This window comes from Pseudopodoces humilis, chromosome 16, assembly GCF_049639895.1.
Source record: "Pseudopodoces humilis isolate 2021_Gansu_Grassland_sample_001 chromosome 16, ASM4963989v1, whole genome shotgun sequence".
NCBI lineage: Eukaryota > Metazoa > Chordata > Aves > Passeriformes > Paridae > Pseudopodoces > Pseudopodoces humilis.
Window position 1 is genome coordinate 10,093,054 of NC_142215.1, and position 24,972 is coordinate 10,118,025.

Consider the following 24,972-nt stretch of genomic DNA (forward strand, 5'->3'; position numbering starts at 1 on the left):
AGAGTGAGCTTAGCTGCTTGGATGTAGCACCCTGATTTTACCAGTGTATGTACAGATTACAAGGATGCATTCCTCAAACTATATAGTAATGCTACTATGTATCATAAATGTATATCTTGGTCTACCATCCTGAAGCTTCACTGAAAGCTGAGAATAAGGTTTTACCTGATCCCTTCAATAATCTAGGTGAGTAAGATTTTTAACTTAAGAAATTGGGGTGTACTCTATGAGGACATCCTTCTTTCCAAAGCTATGTAGACATACGTATTTTAAAAATAACTCTTCAAAACCCAACAAAACCAAAACTAAAACCAAACAACCCTAAAACTCCCTCATACATAAAAGCCCCCCAAACCACAGAGGCAGCTCCTGTGTTTCAAATTGAAAATGAGCTAAATTACCTTAATCTTGAAAATAAAAATTTATTTTCAACTAAGTATCTGTTCCACTTCAAATAAGAAAAGCCAAAAGGCCAAATTATGTGTTTGGAAGTTAAAAACAACTGCAAAAGAAATCAACTGAAGTTGCCTTGCAGTTTTACCAGAAAAAAAACACTAAAAATCATGAAAAGCAAGCAAATGGTTGACAACACACCCACCACCGATAATGTCAACATGTTGAATGGATTAAGTGGCTTGTAAATGATGAAATTGAAAGTTACTAAAAAAAAGCTATAATCATAAATTTCCCTTCTTTACAGAAGGGAAAAAAGCCTTAACAAGAAAAGGTAGAGTTCCTTAGGCAACATCTGAGGAGAAAACATGACGGCCAGGGAAAAGCTTATGAGGAAAGCAGGAAAAGCAGGAATTGGCCCCATTTAGAGAAGGCTATAGAAGAGAGTCCCTCCGTGTCGATGTCCCGGTCAGTATTCCTGGGGCCTCCCGAGGCTCCGGCCCGGCCCGAGGACACGCCGTGACCTTGACCGCAGCGATGCTCGCGGGGCTGCTGCGCTGCGCCCGGGACAACGGCAGGGGGCGCCCCGCGCGGCCCCCGCGCTCGCGGCCTTCCCGCCCCGCCGCTCCCTCAGGAGCTTCCCGCGCCCTCACGGGGAGCCACGGCCGGTCCTGGCCCCAGCGTAGCTCCTCACTGTAGAAGCGGGCCGGTGTCCGGAGCGGGGCCCGGCCGAACCGCCCGAGCGCCCGACACTGCCGCAGCTCCGCCCTCGCGGGAGGGGAGCGCGCGGCCCTGCGCTGCACCGGCAGAGCCAGCAGGGGGCGCCACGCCTTCACCTTTTGGCCTCCACCCGTCCCCGGCGCGGAGGCCGTCGAGCGCCGTCTAGCGGCCGCTCTGTAACACGGCCGGGCGTGAGTGAGCGCTCCCCAGCCAATCGCCGCGAGCCGTTCGCGTCACGCCGCTTCCTATTGGCTGTGCGGAGGAGGCTGCCGCCCAATGGGCGCGGCGGAGCTCGAGGGGAAGGCGCGCGCGCGCGGGCACCGCCCCCCTTTGCGGAGCGCGCGGCGCGGCGCGGACCGGCCCTGCTGCTGCTCTGAGCGACCATGGCGCTGCCCAGCAGTTGACGTTTGGCTTCTCCCCTCTCCACCTTCTCCTCTTTCTCCGGCCCCTTCCTTCTCCCTGCCCGGGTCCCGGCTCAGGCACGTAGACGGCCGGTACCGGAGACACCGGGTCCCCCCCGCCCCTCAGAAACAGGCAGTAGGAGTCGGGCCGGGCGGCCGCCGGACGCGCCATGAACATCATCATCGGCATCGGCGGGTGAGAGCCGGGACCGGGCGGGGAAAGCGGCTCGGGCTGCGGGACGGGCACGGGTCTCTCACCCCGGCCCCTCCCGGTGCCGCAGTGGGGGTGGGGGGTGGACGCGGCCCCCACGTGGCGCTTCCCGACGGCCGCGCTCTCGCCGCAGGGTCACCAACGGCGGCAAGACCACCCTGACCCGCCGGCTGATGCGGGCCCTGCCCAACTGCAGCGTGGTGCACCAGGATGACTTCTTCAAGGTGAGCGGTCCGCCGGCCCCTGCAGGCCGCGGGAGGGCGCGGGGTGACCCCCGCGAGCTTCCGCCCGCGCTGCTGGCGCGCTGCCCGCCCTGCGCCGCCCTGCCCGCGCTGCCTGGCGGGGCCGTGCGGCGGCCGGATAAGCCCGTGCGGTAGCGGGTCCCCAGGACTTTCCGCGGAGCGCTGTGCTCGTGTCCGTGGGAAGATAGAGGAGCAGGCGGCTTTATCTGAGCTTCGTACTGCTGGTTTTATCTGCATGCAAAGGAACCTGGTGGAGGGTTAAGATTCCCCTTTGTAACTTCTGGGTTTGGCTCTTGAATCTTGCTTTGAAATGGGTCTTGACCTTCTCAGTAGCTGTCCTGACCAAGCAGGTTTGTTTTTTTTCTCTTGTTACTGTTTCAGCCCCAAGATGAAATAGAAGTTGAAGATGGGTTTAAACAGTATGATGGTAAGCCTTTGTTAGTGTTATCAAAGCATAACTAAAAAACTTAAAGAGTATTTTGATTCTTTATGTGCACTGTTTTGTACTGACTGTATCACTAGATTATATTAAATTACTGCTTAATGATAGTTGTCTGTTTTATCTTAGTGATTAGTGCATTAGATATGGAAGCTATGATGAGTACCATAAATGCTTGGATTAAAAACCCAGTCAAGTTTGAACGTTCTCATGGGATCAACAACACACTGGATGCCCAGATCTTGGAAGATAAGGAGGGAGGAGATGAAACAATCCACATTCTTATAGTTGAAGGCTTCCTACTTTACACCTACAGGTAATCAATTGTGCCTTCATACATTTTGACTTTTACATTATTTTATGTAATGGGCAAACCTCCAAGGGAATAAAAAGATGTGTTCTAAACCAAGAGTTGGCATCTGGCATTGACTACTGCCAAGTTTAGGTGTCACAAGTCTAAAGGTCGCTGGAAGTACAGGAAATAGGTGTAGTTTTACTTTTTTTGGATTTTGCTACTAATTAGTTGAGGTGTAACCAAACAGGTATCTCTTTCAGGCCACTGATTGATGTGTTCCACCATCGGTACTTTCTTTCCATTCCATATGAAGAGTGTAAAAGGAGAAGAAGGTAAGTTTGAGTTCTTTGCTAGCCCAATAACATTTTACTCCATTCAAGAGTTTGTTTTTCTGAAGCTTTAATGAGAAGCGATAAAGCAAATGTAGCTGCTGAATTAGAAAACCGTAGTTTTTTTCACCAAACTGACCTAAAACTTCCCACCAAGCTATTGTGTCATATATGTAATACTCAGTTTCTGGACACCCCTTTCACTAGGCTTTCTCTCATGCTGGTTTTCCAATTATAAAGTTGCCAGGTCTCGAACTATCTGAGGTTTTACATTTGGCTGTATTGTTGCACACATACACTGTTCTTACTGCAAATGGAAACTTCAATTACATTTCAAGAGGAGTAAGTAGACAGCTATTTTACCAAAGTTTTGCTAGAGCTTTTATTTTAGATCAGGTTTGTCCCAGGAACTCCTTTTGCATTTTGAACACTTTGGACTTGCACATCAAATTTCAGTTTATTTGCATAACTTGATACTTGCAGCCCTTGCTAACTACTAACTTTCAATAAGCTCAGAAACCAGACTGGAGTCAATGGGCTTAGGCTAATGTGTAGGGAACACCAATGAACGATCTGTCATTTTCCTGAATTGTTATTAGACTACTTGTGAGTAACAGTGCCTTAATTTACAGTTCAAGGAATTACACTGTACCGGATCCACCTGGATTGTTTGATGGCCACGTTTGGCCTATGTATGTAAAGCACAGGAAGATAATGGAAGAACTTGGAGTTGATGTGGGTAAGTCTTTAATGATAAAAGCACTTTATGAGATTGCTTTTCAAACCTGTGCAATACATACTGGTTAGATGCATTCTGGTTAGTTGAATGAAGCAGGAGGAGGTATTTTTCTGATACCAGCTAGCTGCATGCTTTTTAAATTAGGATCTGTCAAGCTTACAGAGACATTCTATTATAGCTCTCTCATTTTACTTTCTTTAAGTGCATTTGAATGGGACGAAATCAAAGGAGGAGCTGTTTAATGATGTGTATGGGCAGATCCAGAATAAGATTGAAGAATTACTTAACACCCAGGTATATATGTTCATGCTTATAATTGCAATTCAAAGGCAAACCTTTTAAAACCTCTGTTGGAAAAGCATGAAACTGTAAATTGAAATATGTTCACATCTATCTTTTCTGTTTAGAAATAAGCTGCTGCTGCTGATTCTTGTGAGTGAAGATAATTCCTGTTTGCTCCATGCTGCCTACCTGACTGCCTCTAAAGTTCCAGCTTCTGTGAAGACTCAACCCTCAAATTCAACTTTGTTCAACCTTTCCCTTGAAAACTGAGTTCTATATGGTCATAATTAAAAAGCACTTCCCCCTTGTCTGTGATCCTAAATTGTGCTTCTGTCTAGGATGTGTTCTCAAGTGACTCTTCATGATGGTCTTAGTGTCACAGGTTAAAACACTGTAGTGGAACTGATGCAAAGTGGCTCAACTATCCTAGAAGTGTGTGTGTGTATCCATATACACAGACACTGCTTTGACTTCTTTGCTTTCAAAACTGCATGCATTCTTATAATAATTAGGCAGCAGGTATGCTTAGAAATTAGTATTGATGTTCTTCAAAAATAAGAGAACAGGAGACTTTCAGGCCATTTTACTAGTATTAAATCACCATTAAATCCAGTGCATGCACTGATCTTGGATGCAGACAATTCAGTTTAGGAATTTTTCAAGAAGAAAATTTTACATACACAATAGCTTTGAAAATATTGGTTGTTCCAGCAATTTCTCTAGTAATCCATAGGGTAAGGCAAGGTCAGATTCCTGTGTAAATATCAAAGTAGTTTAAGGCCTCTTAAGGGAAAGTTTAAGGCCTCAGGGAAAGAGCACTATGAAGGCTTTAATCCATAGTGGGAAGAAAAGTGAATTAGTGACCAAAGCTTGATTAAAAAAAAAAAAAAAAAGTCTGCCAGGTATTCCAAGAGGAAAGATATGTATTGATCCAGTGTGAGACCAGTCCACTTTGGAAGGTTTTAACCAATGCCAAGAACCAGCAGTTACTTCAAGCCCAGATGCATTAACTTCCTGACAGGAGCTGGTCCTCCCCAGTATCCCCTGGAAACAGAGAAAGTTCTTATATATACTGTCAGACTAGGGCTTGGGAAAAGTTTTTTTCTTGTAAGATACTGTACTGTGAAGAGATAGGCATTAGGGGGTTGTTCTGGTCACAGCTGAGGATGTACTTTGCTTCTGTTCTAGCAAGGAGCTAAGCCAGAACAGGTGTCCATACCTGATTTGTTTTTCTTCAGTACTTACTTAAGTAGTGCATTCCAATAGAGTAGAGGCATCATATCAGCTTTCATGTGGTACATGGTTGCTCTCTCCTTACTCTGGTCAATGGGAAAGGTCTCCAAAGGCTGAGCATTGTAGTCAAACTCTGCCAGAATCACTTTGTTGTATCCTGTTACTAGTGGGCAGGAAGTGTATCCATCATACTGCAATGAAAAATACCCACTTACCATTCTGAACCAAAGCCTAAAGTCTGAGGTTTTACAAGCCATGGTTAACATTCACATTTCAAAATAACTTCCTAGGAAGTTTCTGCATTTACAGTGTAAATACCAGTGAAGCTGGAAGGCTGCTAAGCCAGTTCTGGTTTATTAACCATAATACTAAGCCACTCTATTTCAAATGTAGATCTGCTTAACAACATTGCTTAAATTAGACCTAACCTAGAACAACAGGGCATAATGTCATTCATTAATGGTTGGTTATTGTAACTAGTGAAACAGGTGACCAGCACATCAGGATGAGAGCTGGTGTTTACTTCAACAATGCAAGAGGATCTTTAGTGAGAATTTCCAGAGAATTCCAAGATATTCAGGTTAGTGCCCCAAAAAAAGCCATATCCAAAATAAAGGCTAAAGGACAAATTTGACAATATGTATAGGCTTAACAGCTGCAGTACAGAAGCTTCAGTTTAACTCCTTAAAAGATCATTTCCTGCATAGGAGAAGCAAGTTTGCAAGACATTTTCTGGAGCAGGAATTACCTTAAGTAAATCACTTGCACTGAGTATAAACCCTGACTAATTAGCCTTTAACCTTCTCTGAACTCAGAAGTTGGGGAATGGCAGTATCATCAACTGCAATTCCATTACTACTCTGATATGCAACATGTAACCACTTAGCACCACAACTGCAGAGGCAAAGCCTTTCCTGCCTTCCGGTTCACACACAGCTGCCTGCAAGACTTCCTGTGTAAAAAGGGAGAAAACATTCAAGAGAATTTCTCCCTAAGACAAGAACCGTAAGTACCTTTTTAACTGGCAACTCATTCTTCATTACCAGAGAAATGGTTTTATCAAGGACTCCAGACTGTGCAGCTAAATAAGAAAGAAAAAGAAGTGTACTAAGACTGTTTCAGCCAGCAATTATTGTCATTACTAAAGCAAACAGTAGTAGCAAGGTATTTTGTTGGACAATTCAGCTGCAATTGAACTTGTCCCAGACTAGAAAAAAAGAACTAATGCTTTGTCCTCACTCTTTCAAACATGCTAAAGCTTAATGAAACTTGAGCTGATATTTTTAGCCTATGCCATTCTCCTATGATAAATTATATTTGTTCAGTCTTATCAAACATTGAGGTTCTGGCACACTGAAATTCTGTTTCATTCTTAGTGCTGTAGCTGTAGATCCATTTATTGAAGTAGTTAAGTACCCCACTCTTTCATTACATCAATAACATACTGTATAGCCTGGGTTTTTTTCTACTCTTATTTGCCTTTTATCAGTTGTGAGACCATACACTTAAAGTATTTTAATTGTGGAACCTGTGGCTACAAGGCCAGAACATATGATTTTTTGATAGTGACTTAACAGTTGGGTGGCACATGCATGAGGAGCTAAGATAAAGCAGAAAGGTTCATTACTGAATGATATAATACAAGAATAGTTCATTCATTATATGACATTCTGTGAACACAAAAAACAGAATTAGTTCATCTGTGAGGCATCTGGAACAACAGAACTGTTGGGTTAGTGGCATCAACATGGTCTGTAGCTGGCTAGTTGGTCCAAACTAGCTAACTAAACTTTTTGGTTCCAAAAAGACTCTGGTCTCTTTGAAACCTCAAAATTCAAGTCATGGCCTCAGGAGTAGCAAACTAAACAAAAAGCTTACTGTGACTCCACTCTTGTCATTTACACACACAAACATACACATGCAACTTTACCTACAGCTGCAGCAGTTTTTGATGTTGGAAGGTTGGTGCAATCTCCAATACCAAAGACATTAGGATACTTTTTATGTTGTAGAGTCTCCTTATCTACATCCACCCAGCCACCTTCATCTGAGACAGGACTGTTGACAAGTACAGCAGGTGGCCCCATTGGGGGTGTGACATGAAGCATTTCATACTAAACATAAAGAAAGGTACTCAATGGTTAGTTCACCAGAGCAAACTATCTGTTGGTATAAGGCAATAAACACAGTGTGGAGAGAGAGTTTCTTGGGTTTGTGTATGTTTTGGTTTTTTAAATGAGTATATAGAATGAAAATCTGCTCCCAGATTTCAAGTGCATCCTTTAATTAACAGGAACCTTATCAAGCAACTCCATTAGCAAGCAATTTGCCTTCCTCCAAATACACCTGAGACATTCCCACAGCATAAAGGAATCCAGGCATAATTTATGATATATTTTTCCTTCTCTCTACCTCGGTTTCAGAATTTTTAATGTTCTGCTAAAGTTAGAGATCGTACTCTCGGTGGGAACAGCAATATACAACAAAGCAGACTGTGTTATAACAATGCAGAAGTTACTTTCCAGTACACAAGGAAAACAAATAGAACCAAATGAGGGGTCTGAAAGCTCCTGACCTGATAAACTTCAGTCACTCCAGGTTTGTCCAAGTTTTCAAACACAGCTTCTTGCTTGTCTGCTCGAACTTCTATGAGGTTGCGCTTGTAGTTTACAGCAAGATTCCTGTCCTTTATTACTTCAAGCAATGCATCAGCATATTTCTTAACACCAAAAATCACACCAAGTGAGGTGTTGAACATTATGTTTGCTTTGGAACGTTTTCCTGTCTGCAGGAGGAGATCCAATTACCATTTTCTATTAAGAAACTGTGACAAGAAGAGACAAAAGAACTGTGCTGCACTACTAAAGAGCTGATAGAACTATTCATGCAGTTCAATTATTAATGAATATTTAATTAATATTTCACAGCATGTTAGAAGGTAGACCCTTTCAGCATGAGGTACTGAACATACCTCACACAAATGACTGATGAGAAGAGGTGGCTGCAAGGCACTGAAGAACTGCTGTATGCAGGTTAAATTCTTGAAGCAGTTTAGTGTTAAAAAAGCTTTCTGAAACCCCCACTTCTATGAATAATTCAGGTATTTACCCAGTAGGTAACTCATGAAACTTATACACACATGAAGCTTGACACTTCCACCTGAAGTTGTCTTTTGATTCCACTAAGCTTGCTTTAACAGCCTGGCTAAGACTCCTCCTGATGCTGAGACAATGCACCCAAGGAGCAAGCATAGCCACTTTTCAGACTAGTAGACAAATGGCAACAGGTATTAAGTACTTAAAGTAACAAGAATTACTTCATTCTAGCCAGTGTTATTTTGGTGCACCACATGAAGTTATAAATTAGGCCAAGAACAGTTGTATCTGAAGCTCACCAGAAGCAGGGCAAGCAGTTCTTTCAGTATGAAATTCTGAATTTAATTTCTGAATTCTACAAGTTTCTCTGGGATTAAATATATGCTAAATATTATGTACAATCCATTTACCTGCATTCCTTATACATTAAAAATAGAAAAAGCAACACAGTCACTTTAATAATCCTGAGTCACAGCATTGTCACGTGGTTTACACTTGTTTCAAAGATAATATGAAACCCTTAGAACAAGCCTTCCTTCCAACTGTGAGAACAAGCACTGTCAGAGAGGGTAAAATACTTACTTTTCTCAAGTATGCATCTGATAAATACATGATCTTCTGAGGAGCCCCTGCACACTTCACTGGAGTATTTGGAAAAGTAAAGATAGCATTTCCTTCCTTAAAATCTTGTAAAGCTCTCCATGTTTTCTCTACTGTCTGGGCTGAATAATTGGAACCTATTTTAGGGTGTTTAAAACCTTCAGGCAAGCCTTTGATCTAGGAAAAGAGAAATTAAGGTTTCAGGTACAGATGGCAGAAGTTTTGTCATCATTGACAAGTATTAAATACAGACTGAGAAATAACTATTAAGAAGTCTCCATCAAAAAGAAAGTCCATACTTACTCACTAGTTGGTATTTTTAAAAATAGGCCTAGCAATAAAACAGGTATTTCCTTTAGAATTCAGTATATAATTTAGTAGATTTAACATTTAGTGAAATTACAACATCTGAGCATAAGTCTTCAGTGCAGACTCAGACCGAAGTTTTTGCAGACTGAAATTCAGAGCAAGAATATATAAAGTCATATCACCGCAAGCAAAATAATATTAAAAAAAAAGCATTATGAAAATTTTTAAGGTGAATGAAACTTTTCTGCATTCAGTTGCAGATACCTGTATTTGCCTAGGGTCATTTTGTTTTAACTAATCTGCATTCAGTAATTATTTCCCTATTACTCCTACTATGACCTGAGGATCTGCTTGTGAGAAAGGAAGTTGTACCCATTTCAAAATAATGAATTGCAGAAATTCTGTGAGAATACGGAGCCATGTTACATGTACTGCAATGTGTTTGGGATGTTCCGGTCTGCACCAGAAGTACACTGCTGGTGAAGAGAAACCATCCCTCTTTTACAATTGTCCTCTTTTGTTTAAAAGTTACTATGAGTTTTCATTAGAGAGTGTGATTAACTGTGTTACATGGCTTCTACTAGTGAACACTGAATTTACTTTTATCAGCTTGTACTGAAGCAATAGATACAAAGATTGAGAGGAGGGTCACTGGACATTATGCATCTCCTCATTCCACAGACCTAATCACCAGAGCTTATTTGTGACTGTAACTAACTGAGACCAGCTCTTGCTTAACATGTATCTCGAAAGCTTTTCAAAGAGATACTTAAGTACATTGTCAGGTACAACATCATATTCAGGTCAGGGTAAAACCATGAGAGTCAAATTGCTCAGACATCTTGCCTTTGTGTTTTTGGTCTCCTACATACACATCACTGTGGTCACTCTTGCACCAACATTTTCCTCTGAGTGCCACTGTGTGAACTGTACAGGAAATGTTACACAAGGAAAGGGCTCCAGGGCCCTTTTTAAACACAAGCCTGGTAACTCAGCTGGCTCCTTTTGAAGTGCATCCTTTAAGAAAGGTGAGGGTAGGTCAAATTAATTCTGCAGGTCAGATTTTACTGACTGTTTTCCTCATCCTGTTTACATCAGAGGTGCTTCAGACTACAGTCAGCACATCTTATTATCTCATTATTACAGGCTGCCTTAAAGTTCTAAATTCAACTTGCTGCCCCGTCTGCTGATATTGTCACAGAGATGCAACAAGGTTTTTGTAAAAGGCTTTTCCAAGGGTAATTAGGTTTATTACACAGGGATGTGTAGAAGGAGGAAAGTCATTATTCTGTCTTCTATCTCTTTAATTCATAGTGTTCAATACCTTGCAGTAAAAACAGTACTGAAAAGCCATTTAATTTAAGGAATGTACGTGATGCTAGTAGAATTAGTAAAAATATGGTTATTGTAAAACAAATACCTTTTCATAATGCAGACTAATTCCAAGGGCAATTATCAGATACTTGTAGGATACCTGTTGTGCAAGGAACAAAAAGTATTTTAGACAAAGAAATCAAAGCATTATCTCAAAGTAAATTTCAGTTATCTGACAGCAACAGAGTCACAAAGAAGGAGATATAGGGAGCATTAGTAACATAAGTTAAGCTCTAAGAATTCTTGTTAAAATGCTAACTGCATTATGAGTTACACAGCCTTTGTTATACACAGACTCAGGTATCTGGAGCAAAATATTCTCTTTTCTGTTCAGTTCACCATAAACAGGGCATTTTAAGTATTTTAAGTTGACGTTATTCTAACCTAGTTATCTACCACAAGTTTTATTAGAAAAAGATTTTAGGACCAAGTACATAGGACTAATTGTAATTTCCCAGCCTCCTAGATGCTGGAGGTCTTGATCAATAGGCAGTTCTAAGGGGATCTGCCAGATGTGGACAGACAACCCCTGACATTAAATAAAAACCTTTTTTTTCTGTTTTTTGTTTTACATTATTACCTTGATATCATTCTCCAGCCAGACACAGTTCTTATCTGGATCCAATGCCATAACTTGAGATTTGATCCACTCAACACCTTTAGGCATTACATTTCCCATTGGACGTGCAGAAGCTGCCAGCTGCTTTGCACCACCACCAACCAGGGTCCACAGTGGCTGATAGTAATGAGTCTGAAATAAAAGTTCAAATGGACATTTCAAAACTGTTTAAAAGGATTTAAAGGCACTTTACTCTGAATGGGAGCAATGTGCTTTTAACATTGTATTATACTTAACAAAGTAAGCTGTATAAATAACCAAGATTTTTTCATGACAAAGCTGCAGGGATACATAAATCTCATGGAGAAGAAAGTGTCATACAAAACCTTTTGAAAGATGGTTTGTTGGCTTACTTTCCACAGTTAAAAACATGTAGGGCTGGAGAGGAATGAGACCCATCTGGTCACATGTAAAATGCTTATTCTTTATCAGACTCACCTTACTTGGCTCAACAACAGCCACATTTCCTGCCCCCACTTTCCTCTTCATCCGAGCACTCATGGCGATTCCACCAGCACCTCCACCCAACACAAGTACTTCGTAATAATCCTTGGCAGCACACCTGGCTGCTGTGTGTAAGCCCAAGGAACTCATCTTCTGCATTCCTGGTTTCAGCAACCACACACCAGAATGGAGACAGGAGCAGGATACCGCTCCAATTGCTGACATCTTTCATTAAGTGGGAAGCTAGGAGATACGGAAAGGTACCAGTAACAATTATAGGAAGCAGAATTTATGGTTATTTAAATGCCTAGGTTAGTTTTCAAGCCAAAAATTATACTAAATTCCTTGAGTCGCCAGGCAAGAACTACAGCTTCTTCATTTATTTATTCATTATTTATTATATGGTGAACATTCATTTCATTTATGATACTTATAGACCAGTTTCAAAATTACACCAGAAACCTCAAATATTTTCAAGAAAATCTTCCAATGTCAGCTTGAAAAATTCCCCACTACACTAGATGTACTTGAGTAACTCATTCTGTACCTTTCTGTGCTATCCTGACACCCCTCATGTCAGTGTACCCTGAATTCTTTATAATGCCCCATTATTAATGCTTACAGTTAGAATTTGGGACTGAGAGGGGAAAATCCCAGACACATCCAATGTAAAATAAATGTTAATAATTTTGTTTGACATGTTTCCAAGATGCAAACATTTTCTTCTCAAGCCCTCCCCAGTCAGAACAAAACACGGAACTCCGCAGTTAGTTAGTTTCAGTTTAGAAGGCTGTTTATCATCTGTGCAGGCAGCTATTTCAAGATGCGGACCTCCATTCATAAATCTCTTTTTCTTTTCACTCTAAGGCCATTTGTCTGCATGTTTTTAGAATAAGTCTGTTTAATACTTTAGAAAATGCATTTTAAAGAAATCATAGTTAAGCAGGAGAGCTCAGTACCTCAGTAGCTCAACTTCAGCCCGGGGCAAACACCTAACCAAAGCACGAAGCACGGCAGTTCGTGCAGAGACCGGACAACTGCAGTTTCTTCCTCTCCAGGGCACCTACCGTATGCTAAGCTCTTCAGACTGCCTACTTCATGGAACCAGTTTATTGAAGGAAGTTTGAATAAAGTTAGAGAAGTCATACTGACAAGAAGTACAGATCGTTGCAGCTATTCTTTAAGCAGCTGGCCATAGATGGGCAGTTTAAGCATTCCTCCCATGCACGTGTGCGCGCTCGGCGGGCAGCTCCCCAGCCGGCTCCAGCGCCTGCGAGCCCCTCAGCTCAGGGCACAGCAGCCGCAAGGGCCCGAAAGCCGCTGCTGCCCCGCTCCCCGAGGCCAAGAGACACGGCCCTGCAGGGGGAGCAGGGCCCCGCTCCCGAGGCTGGGGCACGACCCGTCAGCGCTCGGTGAGGCCGCTACGGCCCGCAGGCTGCCCCGCCGGCACGGCCCTCCCGCCGCCTCCCTCCTCGGCCCAGCCCGACGGCCCCGCTCCCACACGGCAGGACGGGCCCCCGGCACCGCTCCCGGCTCCGCACTTACCGCTCGCTGCGCCGAGCAGTGCGGGGAAGGACCGCGCCGCCGGCCCGGGTGCGATCGGCTCCGGGAGCAGCGGGGCGGAGCTCGGGGCTCCGGGTGCTGCCCGGCCGCGGGCAAAGGGCGCGGGCCGGCCGGCAGGGCAGGGCAGGGCCGGCCGGGCCGGGCCGGGCCGGGCCGGGTGTGCGCCGCCGCCGGTGATCGCGGGGCCCCCGCGAGGGGCTGAGCTGGGCGCTCCGCTCCGAGCAGCTACCGGTGGCACATACAGCTCCAACGCCGTGCTTCCCAAAGTTTTGAAACTCCAGTCCTAAACCTGGCCCCCTGCCAATCCCAGCTGCGCGTTCGCTATTGGCCCCCATCCCAGGCAGCAGCCCAGAGTCCCACCTAGACACACAGCACAGGTCACTCACATCGGGCTGACCGACACCAGAATCACTACAGTACCTACAATGGAGCAACCACTGAGACTTCAATACCTAAACTTCCTCAGGTTACCTGTATGCACCAGCCCTAAACTATAATCTAGGAGCCCTTTTCTATAGACAGAAAACCAGAAAAAATATTAAGCTTAATAATATAACATCAAAACACTTAACTAGATCAATAATTAATAGTAAATGAGCTCTGATGGAGTGAATCCTCCAGTGACAGGTAAAGGCTGCCTTCTCAAAGCTGAACACCCACAGTTCCTGAGTTCTACTGGACAGAAAATGTACTGAAAGACACTAATCGGTATCTTTAAAAGTGTGACATGGAGATCAGACATTTTGATTAATACAAGAGACTTCTCTAAGAGAAAAAAGCCCAGGGTTTATAGTGACATCCTTTAAAACACCCAAACTGCCCATTTTTATAATTTGTATGCGTTTCTCAACTTCCTGTTTCCAGCTGCATTTGTATAACCAGAATGCAGCCTTTTTTTCCACACTTTTTGTTCTAAGAGGTTGATCTTCTTCTCTGCTCATGAGAAAATTGTTGGGCTGTTTTTTTAAACATGTATTTTTAGGATTGTCTTTAAACACTGCAGTACTTTCTTTAAGCTCCCATGCATATTTCTCCACAGACTGCTTACAGAGATAGCCTACAGTTTTAATTAAAAAAAATACTCATATGAATTCAGTAATTCAGAAACATCTCACAAACCAAACATAAAGAAACTCCTCACCTGTGGCACAGAGGCCTCCAGCAGCTGCAGGGAGCGCTGCCTTAACCTTTCCAAAGTCCAGTCAGGATGAGGGCGGGAGCTGCTGTGTAAGGGCTGGGCACACACTGCCCAACCCTAACACTGTTCTACCACATTTATCTACTCCTTAATAACTTTTTATAAAATCAAGCAAGACTAAGCATACACAGCAGTAGAACTGCTCACTCTAGCTGTGCATGCTGATGCAAGCACATATTTTTAGATATCGATATCGTTACATTCATCCAATGCAGCATTTACAAAAGTAAATGTAAATGCATTAAGACGTACAAGAGTATTTGGTAGAACATCCTATGGAGATAATGAATTATAGTTTTCACTGAAGTCATTTCAGAACACATTAATACAAGTTATGTAAACTGAACAAACTTAATCCTCTATATTTTTATTAATTTTCTCCCCTTTATTACAGAAAGGTCATTTAGTAAAATTAGATCCTTATTCATAGAAAACCCAGATCTTACCATGCTTTTGTAGGAAAAGTTAATAAATTACGTTTTTATGTATGTGCATGTGATTCCTCAGGTAAGCACTGTCAGCTTTTATTCCTTTGATTGGAAATTATTCCAAATGCTGAAATGTACCAAATTTCAAAAGTATTCAAATTTCTAAGAATTTTTTAGAATTCTCTAGTTTTAGTTAAAATAACCATGATTTTTTTGGAAACAAAACCACAGTTCTTTGGAAAAAAAACACAGTTATTGATAGAGACAGAGAATACAACTTGACACAGTAAACTGGATTCTATATGAGGACATACAAATCAAGAAATATCAAAGGAATTCAATCCTGATTTGGATACTGAGGCATCTAGTTTCATGTTAGTTTAATGATAACAGTCTTAATTCCCAGAATCTGATTGTGAAATTACATTACAAAATAAAATACTTAAGACAACATTTAATTATATACATTCTGCTCCAAAAAATGGACTGTGGAAATTCTTTACATTTCTCTTAGAAATACATACAAACCACAGCAGAGGCCAACAATCCACAGGCAATTAATAGCCATGAGTCAATTTTGGGGAAAAATACCTGTGGAAAGTTTTAATCTAATACTGCTTCACTAAAAGCATTTCAGTGTCTCTTCAGACTGCTTTAATTAGTTTGTTCTCGTTGCCCCAAATCATTATCCCAGTTTACTTTGCATGATGCCTGGGTACTTGTTAGAGTGCATCTTTCACAGAAAAATATGACAAATATTAAGGACAGAAAGTTAGGAGTTCAGAAAATTACAATACAGAAAGTCCAGGCAGGCGTACACTGTATGAGTCATCTAAAAGAGAGTGAAAAGTAAAATTGACTGTGCCCCTGTGATACCTTCCTCTACATATTTTATGGAAAACTTTACATAGCTTACCCTTTATCTTACTTCAAAACACATCATTTACATTATTACTTAAAAAGAAACTCAGCTCTGAAATAACCAGTTTGTTAGAGTGTAAGAACAAATAATTTAAAGCTCTTTTACCAGTCTAGACAACTTGTACATTCATTTGAATGGGAGTTCACACCAAGTGCTGCAAGACAGGAATTACATTCAGAGAAATGGACATCAACCTTCATTCCAAATTTCTCATCAGCAACACTAGTAATCATCAATCTGGATGAGGACAGTGTAACAAAAAATCACTTATATAGCCCCAATGTGCAAATGATTCATTTGTTACGGGAAAAAAACACTAAATGCAGTAGTTTTCCCACAGGTGGCTGAATTTCACATGAAATGGAAAATTTCAGTTTTGGTTATGTTTTATTTCGTCACACAAGATGAAGAAACTATAACTTTTAATCCCACAAAAATATGCTTAGACCACACAAGTCTTCCTAATAAACCCTTACAGAAGCAACAGTTTCCTGGTTTGACTTAAATGTTTGTGGAAGCACAAATTCATTAATCTTTGTGTTGTGCACACATCAATTTTGACAATGTTTAGTGTTCTGCTTCTCCCCTGCCAATCATTTCAGCTGGGAACTTATTCAGAAGTCACTTTAAAGCTGTTCTTAAGTTACTTGATGACAAAAAAAGAAGATTGCTGCAATGAAGTGTACTTTTAAGCAAATACACTGCTATTTGCTTCAGTTCATTAGAGATGAACCAAACTAAGGCTGCACAAGAAATCAGTATTTATGACCAAAGACAGATCCCAACTGCATGAAACAAAGCAGTTTCAGTGAAAATACGGCCAATGAAGTCTGGTGATGAGAACCGAAATTTGAGAAGTATTCTGCATTTTGTCTGAAAAACATGTGCCAGTCATGAAATCTCACAGAATTCTAAACACCAAAAGAACAGAACAAAAATGGATAGGTACTTAAAAATATGATGCCTAGCTCTCCTATATACATATATATATATATATATATATATAAAAATTAACTTACATTATAATATCAAACTGCATAGCATTACAAAAGAAGGCAACTTGAATGGCTGAAATTAAAAAATGTGAATGTTACCAACTCTATTATTACCATTCTGGAATTTATACCATAGAGTAGACTTGCTAGCAACAGAATTGCTAGCAACTCTGTAGCCCAATTTAAGCAAACTCTGCCTTAATTCCAGTTAAAGAAGAAATCATTAGTTCAGACAAGTAGTTGTATGCTCTGCTTTCAGGTCCTCTTTGCAGGTTTTGCTGTTAATTGTTTCTCTCTTTCAAGTTCCTTCTCACGTTGCTGCTCTCGTTCCAATTCTTCCTTCTGCCTCTTTTGTTGCAGCTTAAGTGCTCTTTTCTAAACAAAAAAGACAAAAAAGTAATTGTAAGTTTTATAGATATATTTAAGTTGGAGCAACAAACAAAATCCCTCTCATTCTCCTTCTCTCCAACACACCCTCCTTATGACTGAACGCAGCATAAACTGTTCATTTTTGCTTCGTCCCTCCCACCTTCAGCTTACTGTTCAGAAATGTGAAGTTTGTGGTCTGCACTGGGAGAACACAAACTGAAGCCCCTTCAGTCTCACTAGAAGTCATCCTTTGGGTATACCTGGTGAGATTCTTATCACGCAATTTACTGCCTCCCAGAAAAAATTCTCTTGTTGAACATACTGAAGGATTAATATTGCCATAATGTAACCAGGCTGTCTGTATAGCATGAAACCAGTGAACTTATGTCACTATTAATGGTACATTAAGCAGAAGGAGAAATTTTTACATTTGTAACAATCTAGTTTCCATTGAAATGAAAGTGAAACAACAAAGACAACTACTTGAAATGGAGTTGACTAAGCAACAGAACAAGGCATGATTCTTACACCACCTAAACCTGAGGATGACACTTAAAGAATAGTTCAGATGTGTAAGTTCCTTGAGCACCATTAGAAGCAAGTGAAAGGTTAAAAAAATGCATGGCTTGGAGCTACTGAAAACATCCTTTTAAGGTAAAATTTTATTTTAATCAGAATTTTCAGCATGCATCCAAAATAAAAGTTGGAAAACAATAACACATAAGTAAATATCTGTACTGGAAAATAAAAATATTTATCCCACTTACTTTTAACTTTGATGTCTTCTCGTGCAGCATCATCATTTCATTTCTAATATTCACTAACTTGTTGTGATAGTATTTAGCTTCTGAAAACTTAAAACGCATAACTGTTAAAGCAGCAACTGTCAAGTTAGAATAGCTGTTTTATAAAGCTACACAGCAAAATAGCAATGAAAAACAGTGATTACCAGACCAGTTTGATAATGGAACAAACACGTTTAAGTTTATATATAAAATTTACATATCACATATTAATATAGAAAATCTCAAGAGTTACAAACTGTAATCTACTGAGTTAAGATTCATGAAACAGACCAAAAATATTACAACTTTATGCACCATACATGAGTGTTTCATGGACCCTTCCTGCCAGTCTGGGGAGGTGCACAGTGCCCGTGCTGGAGCATTAATCCTACTGAAAACATGTGTACATCTGCTTTGGTTGCTGGCTTTGAACAGCCATTGTCACCACTGCTGCCTGACTGAGCCTGCACTCTCTTCCTGCTGCCCTTCCTATTTAAGGGAAATATGCTGGTTCCTACCCTCTCCAGGAGTTTGCCCCTAATATCTGAACTGGTTTTCCTTCTGTAGGTCATGAAGAACAAGGAAAAGACACAAACTGCTAGTAATGCTTCAGCAAGAAAATCTATGCTAATCTAGAATTTAAAGGCATTACTGGTACTTACCAAAGCATTGATATCAACAATGGAGTTACACTCTTTGAATTTTGAAATTTCTTGTTCTAACGTTTCTAGCAGTACCACTTGGTTCTGTCTAAAACAAAAAAAGATGCATAAACCCAAAGTAAAGCACCACATATGATTTTCAAGCAGCCCTTTAAATAGATTTTTAATCAAAACAGTATCAATACATGCTTCCCAATTCCAGATTCCTCTGATGCACTTCTAGGTGATTTCAATAAAAACATGAGTAAATAACTAGAAAAATCCAAGCTGCTATTTGTTACACAAATTCAGCCGGCATCTTACAGCACATGAATATCCAGGACAAATATCCCAAAAACCCTGAAGAGGCACTCTCCAGGTTGCAGTTGTTGACTGAAAGGATGAACAATTAGCTCTTGACTTTCCACTTGGGTGTCTCTGCGTCATAAATTATTTCTGTACAGAACTTGAGTGGACTCCTGGTGATTATTACGGCTCTCCATCCCACACAAATCAGCTCAAGTCTTTCCAGACAAAGGCTGTCCTTGGCAGGAGCATAACCACATCATGCATAGTGAAACCCAAACTAAGGTACCCTGGAAAACCTGAGATGGATCTGTGCAAAGCTCTTTCCAGTATCTCTGTATCCATGGCAGATCTGGTTTGCATGTGAAATCAACTACTCTGTTATCAGTGAGGTATCAGTGTACAAAGAACTCTTATCTGCTTAGCTCCTTGCTTGTATTTTTCAAGTGTTTCATAATACGGTTTAGAGACTGAACAACACACAATATATCTCACTACAAGCTGCCCTGAATACAGACTACATGTCTCCAAGCAAAATAAATCCAGCTTTTAGCACACTTTTCCACTAAAGAAGTGAATAAGCATTTAAGAAATCTAGGTCTTCTGCTCTGCCTGGCTTAGGGGATTTCAGTCTTCTAGTGTTACACATTCTTCAAAGTGCTCACAGGCTACACTGCAGCTTACACACACCCCCTGGTACTCCCACAGATCACTGAATTATTCAGGCTGCTTGAGTCAGGACACTGAAATGCTGATAAACTATATTCCAGTTAAAGGGAGCTGGCACATTATTGAAAAGAGCAGCAAACAAAGTAGGCACGTGTATGAAGTTGGTTTCAAAAATCTGCTTACGTAAGTTCCTGCAGTGCTGATTTTGATCGCTGAAGATCGGGCAGATAGTGGGAAATCAATCCTTCAGTTAGCTGCTCCACAGCTTTCTCATCTATTAAAGGCAGATCTTCTACGACTCCTTCATCTGGAGATGCATCACTGGGACCTACACCAAAGAACAGCAAGGCAGAATGTGAGAGGTCAGCATTCCCTTCAAGTTTCACCTGGAGCAACCATATTTTCCTTTCCAAAAATTAAAAGCATTAAAACACATTAAAATTCTCTGCACTTTTTCTGCTAAACTGGACTTTCATATTCTTTATTTTTCCCTTATTCTCAGTTGTGTATCACAAGCTTCCTGGTAAACCCTTTTATGTGAACAGCAGCAGTATAGAAAGTGGGAAATATAACTGCTCCATAGATATCTTAAAAAAAAATGAAAAATCGAGTACTCCAGTCTACTGAAGAAAAGAATGGGCAACATCAGTGTTCTGAATATGTATCAAGAGTACCTGAACATTAACAGCCCCCAACCTTTGCTTTCAAAGTCTGAGAACAAGCTAGGCTATGAAAGGTCTTCGCCTGTCACTCAAAACACCAAGACTTCCCGCTGAACTCCTGTACGTTTCGTATGGGCACGCTATGACTATTTTTTGTCTGCAGTGCTCGAGGAAGACAAAACCCTTTCATCTACAGGCCCCCGCACGGGGGAGAACGATGCGAGAGGCAGCCCTTGGTCTCGGAGGGAGCCCGGCCCTAGCACCGGGGGTGGCGGAGCGCCCTCCTCCGGCCTCTACCGGGCCCGGCAGCGGCTCCAGCCTCTCCTCGGCTCGCGCCGCACCCGCGTCCCGCCCGGCCCGGGGTCTCGGCTCTCCCCGCACGTACCCAGCGAGCGCCCGGGGCCACCCGCGGGCGCCGCCTCCTTTCCCTCCGGTCGCTCCGCGCCGCTCATCGCTGCCGCTCCCGGCTCCCTCCGGCAGGGCAGGGCAGGGCAGGGCAGGGCAGGGCAGGGCAGGGCAGGGCAGGGCAGGGCAGCCCGAGCCCGCGGCAGGCGGGTCCGGCTGCCCTCACAGAGCGGGCCGGCCCGGCGCCCCCCGGCCCGCGCCCCCCCGCCGCCGCACCATAGTGCCGCCGCCGCGCGCCGGGACTGGGCCGGGCGCGGAAGTGACGCGCGAGCGACGATGGTGGCGTTAATGAGGAGAGCGACGGCCGGGCCGCGGCCGCCGGGGCGGGGCCGGTGTCAGCGTCGGGAGCTCCTTCCCGCCGCTCCCCGGAGCGTTCGGAAGCCGCTGGGGCCGGCGTTGAGCCTCCATGTGTGCGGGTTGCAGACCCGCGGAGACCCCGCTTGGACACGGGCCTGACAGAGCTGAGGAGCGGTGGCACCGTCCCAGCGTGCCGGGGCACAGCGGCTGCCGGGCCGGAGCAGCGCAGCCCAGGGAGCTCTCCTGCCACGGCAGAAAACAACTGAAATCACCGCAGGTGCCCTTTCTTGGGGACATCCTTGTTCTTGTGTTTTATAGATTTGTATTCTCCAGAAACCGTGCAGACTTTACACTACTTGTAGCTTTTGTTTCTGGGGAAATTAATAATTCGCTTTTGTGTATGCGTCTGTCTCTGCATCTCCTCTAACAGTCTGCAAGAGCAGTAATAACTTCACACAGAATCGTAGAATATTCTGAGTTGGAAGGGATCCAGAGGGATCATTAAGTCCAGCTCTTGAGTGGCCCATGCAGGGATCAGAGTGCCACCTTGGTGTTATCAGCACCTTGCTCTAACCAACTTGCAAGTATATATATTCTTTAATGAAAAATCATTTTTATATGGTATTGTAGGATTTCTATTTTTTTTTCCTCTTTTGCTTATAAAGACTTATAAAGGTCTTTTCAGGAAATGCAGGTGCAACTATAGAAAGAAACTAATGAAGGACCACTCAGAAAGTTTTTTGTTAATGCAGTATTTTGATATACCCCCAAACCTTGAAAATTAAAATAAATCCAGGCAGTCTCCCTAATGCTCCTCAGAAACAGAGTGAGGCAAAAAAAGGGGCTTTTGAGTTGATGTGTCAACCTTAAAACTAACATTTCTAACAGCAATGTTGTTGAAATTTCATTTTCATTTTTCTTCATATGCATATTCTAATTAACTTTTGCTCACAATTATATCACTATTCCATCATCAGACTAAAAACTAACCCATTTTTCTGCTTTTTTTTTTAAAAAGAAGCAACAAGAGTAAGTTGTTAAGTAACTTGAACAGACTCAACTCAAATTCTGAATTCCAACTAGTTAGCAATTTTACTTAAAAGTTTCTTTTGGCAGGGGATGAAACCCACAACTTTTGTTGAAAGTTTCACTGGGAAAGACTTCTGAGTTTCCAGATGGAATTTCTAGTAAGAGCAAGTGAGATAATGACTCTGAAATAATCTTTCTTGAGATGTGGGAGTTTCAGATTTGTGTTCCGTGCTCCTGCTTTGCCTGTTCCAGGCCTTCCCACGTCTTGCAGAAATAGACTAAGGATTGGAATAGAAAACTGGTATCTGGTTTTCTAGACAAATTAAAGTTTAACTATTTGTCAACCCAAATGTTCCAAAAAAAGAGAATGATAGAAAACTTTTCTTGTTCCTTTTCTTCTGCAAAATCTCCTCTGTTTCACAGTAACTATTTCCAAAGTGCCTATGTATGCAATACTGTTAACACCACATAAACCTGTTTCATTTTAATTTTATTGTGTAGCAGCTGTGTTCAGAAACCTTTAATGCAGCACTGTCACACAGGTATTTTGGATTTTATTGTTGGAACTGATTTAAGCAGTTACATATATTGTAACCATGACCCCCCCAGAAATGTGAGTGAAAATGGAGTTAACTTGAATTGTATAGCAAATAGATGTTTTAAACCATCATCTTTGGAGGTGCCACATGACTTCAGGGATGACAACATGAAAAGGAAATACTTCACATTAATAGGTAACCTCTTAGAGACTCTCTGTCCTCATTAAGTAAATGAGACTACAGAAAGAGTAGAGCCTTGGCTGTTACAATGAAGAAATTGAGTGTAGCAGGCTGATACAAACTGTTCTGTTCAGCAGAGGATCATCTTACCAATGTATCAACTGGTTCTTGATTTGACAACACTTCTGATCTTAGTTATTCAGTAAAAGGTGAGCTGGCAAACCTTGGTGCACTGATTTAGTGTGTTAGTCCCCCTAGCTAAGTACCCCTCCTCACTGCTGGAAGTTTCTGTTCCTGTAGAAGTGGCAAAGTTCCAGTGTAAAGCCGAATTTGAAGACAATTTTAAAAGCAGTTCCTTTGGTGGTTCCTGGAACCTGGCTGCTCATGTCTGTGTGTCCACCCTCACTTGTGCTGGTACAACTGCCAAAACACAGAGTGAGTTCAATCACCCAGAGAGAAGAGCAACATAAAAATGGGTGAACTGGAACACATCTGGGAGCACTTTCCTAGGCAGCAAGGCTGGTTTAACTGGTTCCCATCCTTGGCTGCTCATTCTGACTCCCACACAGTTTGCTGCCCCCTCGTTGTCATATGGATGCCTGTGTGAGTTGAGATCATGGAAGCAGTCTCAGTTACACATACAAATATCCAAAACCCTCCCAATATGCATCGTTTAATTCTGACCCAGTTCAAGGATTCAGTTCCTTGGTTGGCCCCTGAACAATTGTGCTGGTAACAATGCCAGGGGAATTATGAAGTGGGTTAAAGGAGATGGCACCACTTTAAGAAAAGCATCATTTGAAGAAAAATAACCTGAGATTACATGCTCAGGAAAGCAGCCACGTTGTAAAGTGGCAAGGGAGCTGAGATAAAGCATCATACTGTCTATTTTTGGACATCATTAAGAGAAAAACAATAAGCAACCTCCACCCAAGGCCAGTTTACCACAGAGGACTCCACTCCCATGGGGCCAGTTCCAAGAAGGAGCTCGCTCCTTGTCCTGCAGCACTTCCCTGATACCTACCAGAATCTGCTATCAGCCTTTGACCAGAAAAGGAGTTCCCTTCTCCAAAATCCTGCACTTCTATTACAGCTCTCCAGTCCTCTCTTGGTAACTTCCTTCAACCAAGTGAAAAAACAAGATATGTACCTTCTCTCTGATGGGCATGATTTCCCAGAAATGTTTATGGCTTAGCGAACTGACTGAATACAGCAATAGCATTTGGCCATAGGTACAAACTGATGTGGAACACGTATAGGCTGAAACTCAGAAGAAAATTTCTAGCACTCTGACCAATGAGGAGCCTCTCAGAAAAACTAATAAAGGCAAAAATCTAATTACTCTTATGTTAGAGCAGAGTTATGAAAGGAATTATATAACAACAGGGTCTCTGGGATTTGTTTCTCCTTACATCCTTTAAGGAATGCTCAGAAAGGCATATGATTCCTACAACTCTACCTTAACTGAGTTATGGAAACAATGCAAAGAGCTGTGCTGTGACTGAAGAGAAAGAGAAAAGCAACTAATACAAACTTATGCCTTTCAAAATCTGAAGCCAGAGCACGGAACTATGCAGTTCAGGCTTCCAGCGTAGTGAACACAGCTTCCTGGCTATCACGGACCACCATACCTGCACGGTATGGCTTTGGCAGTTCTTAGCCTCTACCTCGCACGGCATTTACGCACTGAACACAAGCGCACGGAGGGGCGGGAACAGCCCCTCAGGCCACCCCGAGGGGCACGCAGGTGTCGCCGTCGCACCGGACGGGCCCCTCCGCTCCCCGAGCCCCGCAGCACGGTCCCCCCGCTCCGCCGGCAGCGCGGCCGCGGCGAGGCGGCAGCAGCGGGACTCGAACCCGTGGCCATCCGGCGAGGGCGGCGCAGGCGCAGTGCGGGCGGGGTCCGCGGGCGCGCAGGGGACACGATTCCCACCAACTGCTGCGGCCGCCGCGCGCGGGGCGGCCCCGGGAGCGTGCAGGGATTGCGAGGGGGCGCGTTGCCCGCCCGCGGCGCTGCGCGGAGCGGAGGGATGTGACGCGCACGGCGGCGGCGGCGCTCCCCCTGCGCCGGCAGGGAGGCGGCCCCGAGCCGGGCGCCGCCTGCCCGGCCGCGGCGTGACCGGGGCTGCGCCGGCTGAGCGCTGCGCGGGGTGACCGGGGCTCCGGCGGTGGCAGCGCCTCGTGGCGCGGTGCCCGGCGCGGAGGCGGCGCTGTGGGCCGGCGGTGCCGGGGCGCTCCGCGGCTGAGCCCCGCGCCGCG

At 43.1% G+C, this 24,972-nt stretch overlaps 2 protein-coding genes and 1 pseudogene across 4 annotated transcripts; 1 reads left to right on the plus strand and 2 right to left on the minus strand.

Annotated features, from left to right (window-relative positions):
• The first annotated feature begins 1,422 nt into the window (after positions 1-1,422).
• Positions 1,423-3,764, plus strand: LOC102105241 (nicotinamide riboside kinase 2-like; annotated as a pseudogene). Its single transcript, XR_015773953.1, has 6 exons — positions 1,423-1,710; positions 1,859-1,949; positions 2,349-2,394; positions 2,536-2,722; positions 2,962-3,033; positions 3,663-3,764. The product of XR_015773953.1 is annotated as a nicotinamide riboside kinase 2-like (transcript).
• Positions 3,765-4,573: 809 nt separating this feature from the next.
• SQOR (sulfide quinone oxidoreductase) lies at positions 4,574-14,470 on the minus strand. 2 transcript variants are annotated; one of them, XM_088063226.1, is made up of 10 exons: positions 14,430-14,470; positions 11,720-11,968; positions 11,243-11,413; positions 10,709-10,762; positions 8,962-9,156; positions 7,860-8,069; positions 7,215-7,398; positions 6,298-6,365; positions 5,297-5,475; positions 4,574-5,095 (listed from the first exon to the last, which is right to left on the minus strand). In XM_088063226.1, exons 2-10 carry the CDS (start codon positions 11,948-11,950, stop codon positions 5,038-5,040), a joined length of 1,350 nt encoding a protein of 449 aa, XP_087919352.1. In that variant the 5' UTR covers positions 11,951-11,968; positions 14,430-14,470; the 3' UTR covers positions 4,574-5,037. The 2 variants fall into 2 exon arrangements, with proteins under 2 accessions (XP_087919352.1, XP_014106709.2); XM_014251234.2 differs by lacking the exon at positions 14,430-14,470 and adding an exon at positions 13,271-13,394.
• A 348-nt stretch (positions 14,471-14,818) lies between these two features.
• On the minus strand, positions 14,819-20,800 carry BLOC1S6 (biogenesis of lysosomal organelles complex 1 subunit 6). Its single transcript, XM_014251371.2, has 5 exons — positions 20,649-20,800; positions 19,785-19,929; positions 18,648-18,735; positions 17,968-18,054; positions 14,819-17,206 (listed from the first exon to the last, which is right to left on the minus strand). Exons 1-5 carry the CDS (start codon positions 20,713-20,715, stop codon positions 17,087-17,089), a joined length of 507 nt encoding a protein of 168 aa, XP_014106846.2. The 5' UTR covers positions 20,716-20,800; the 3' UTR covers positions 14,819-17,086.
• Between the last annotated feature and the right edge of the window lie 4,172 nt (positions 20,801-24,972).

Coding starts and splice junctions, on each gene's coding strand:
- SQOR (XM_088063226.1), bottom strand. CDS start 11,950: ATGTCAGCAATTGGAGCGGTATCCTGCTCCTGTCTCCATTCTGGTGTG. Junction 11,414..11,719: donor CTGTTGTTGAGCCAAGTAAG/GTGAGTCTGATA, acceptor CTTTTATTTCAG/ACTCATTACTATCAGCCACT. Junction 5,096..5,296: donor TATTGGAATGCACTACTTAA/GTAAGTACTGAA, acceptor CTCTGTTTCCAG/GGGATACTGGGGAGGACCAG.
- BLOC1S6 (XM_014251371.2), bottom strand. CDS start 20,715: ATGAGCGGCGCGGAGCGACCGGAGGGAAAGGAGGCGGCGCCCGCGGGT. Junction 19,930..20,648: donor TGGCCCCGGGCGCTCGCTGG/GTACGTGCGGGG, acceptor TCTTTGGTGTAG/GTCCCAGTGATGCATCTCCA. Junction 18,736..19,784: donor TCAGCACTGCAGGAACTTAC/GTAAGCAGATTT, acceptor TTTTTGTTTTAG/ACAGAACCAAGTGGTACTGC.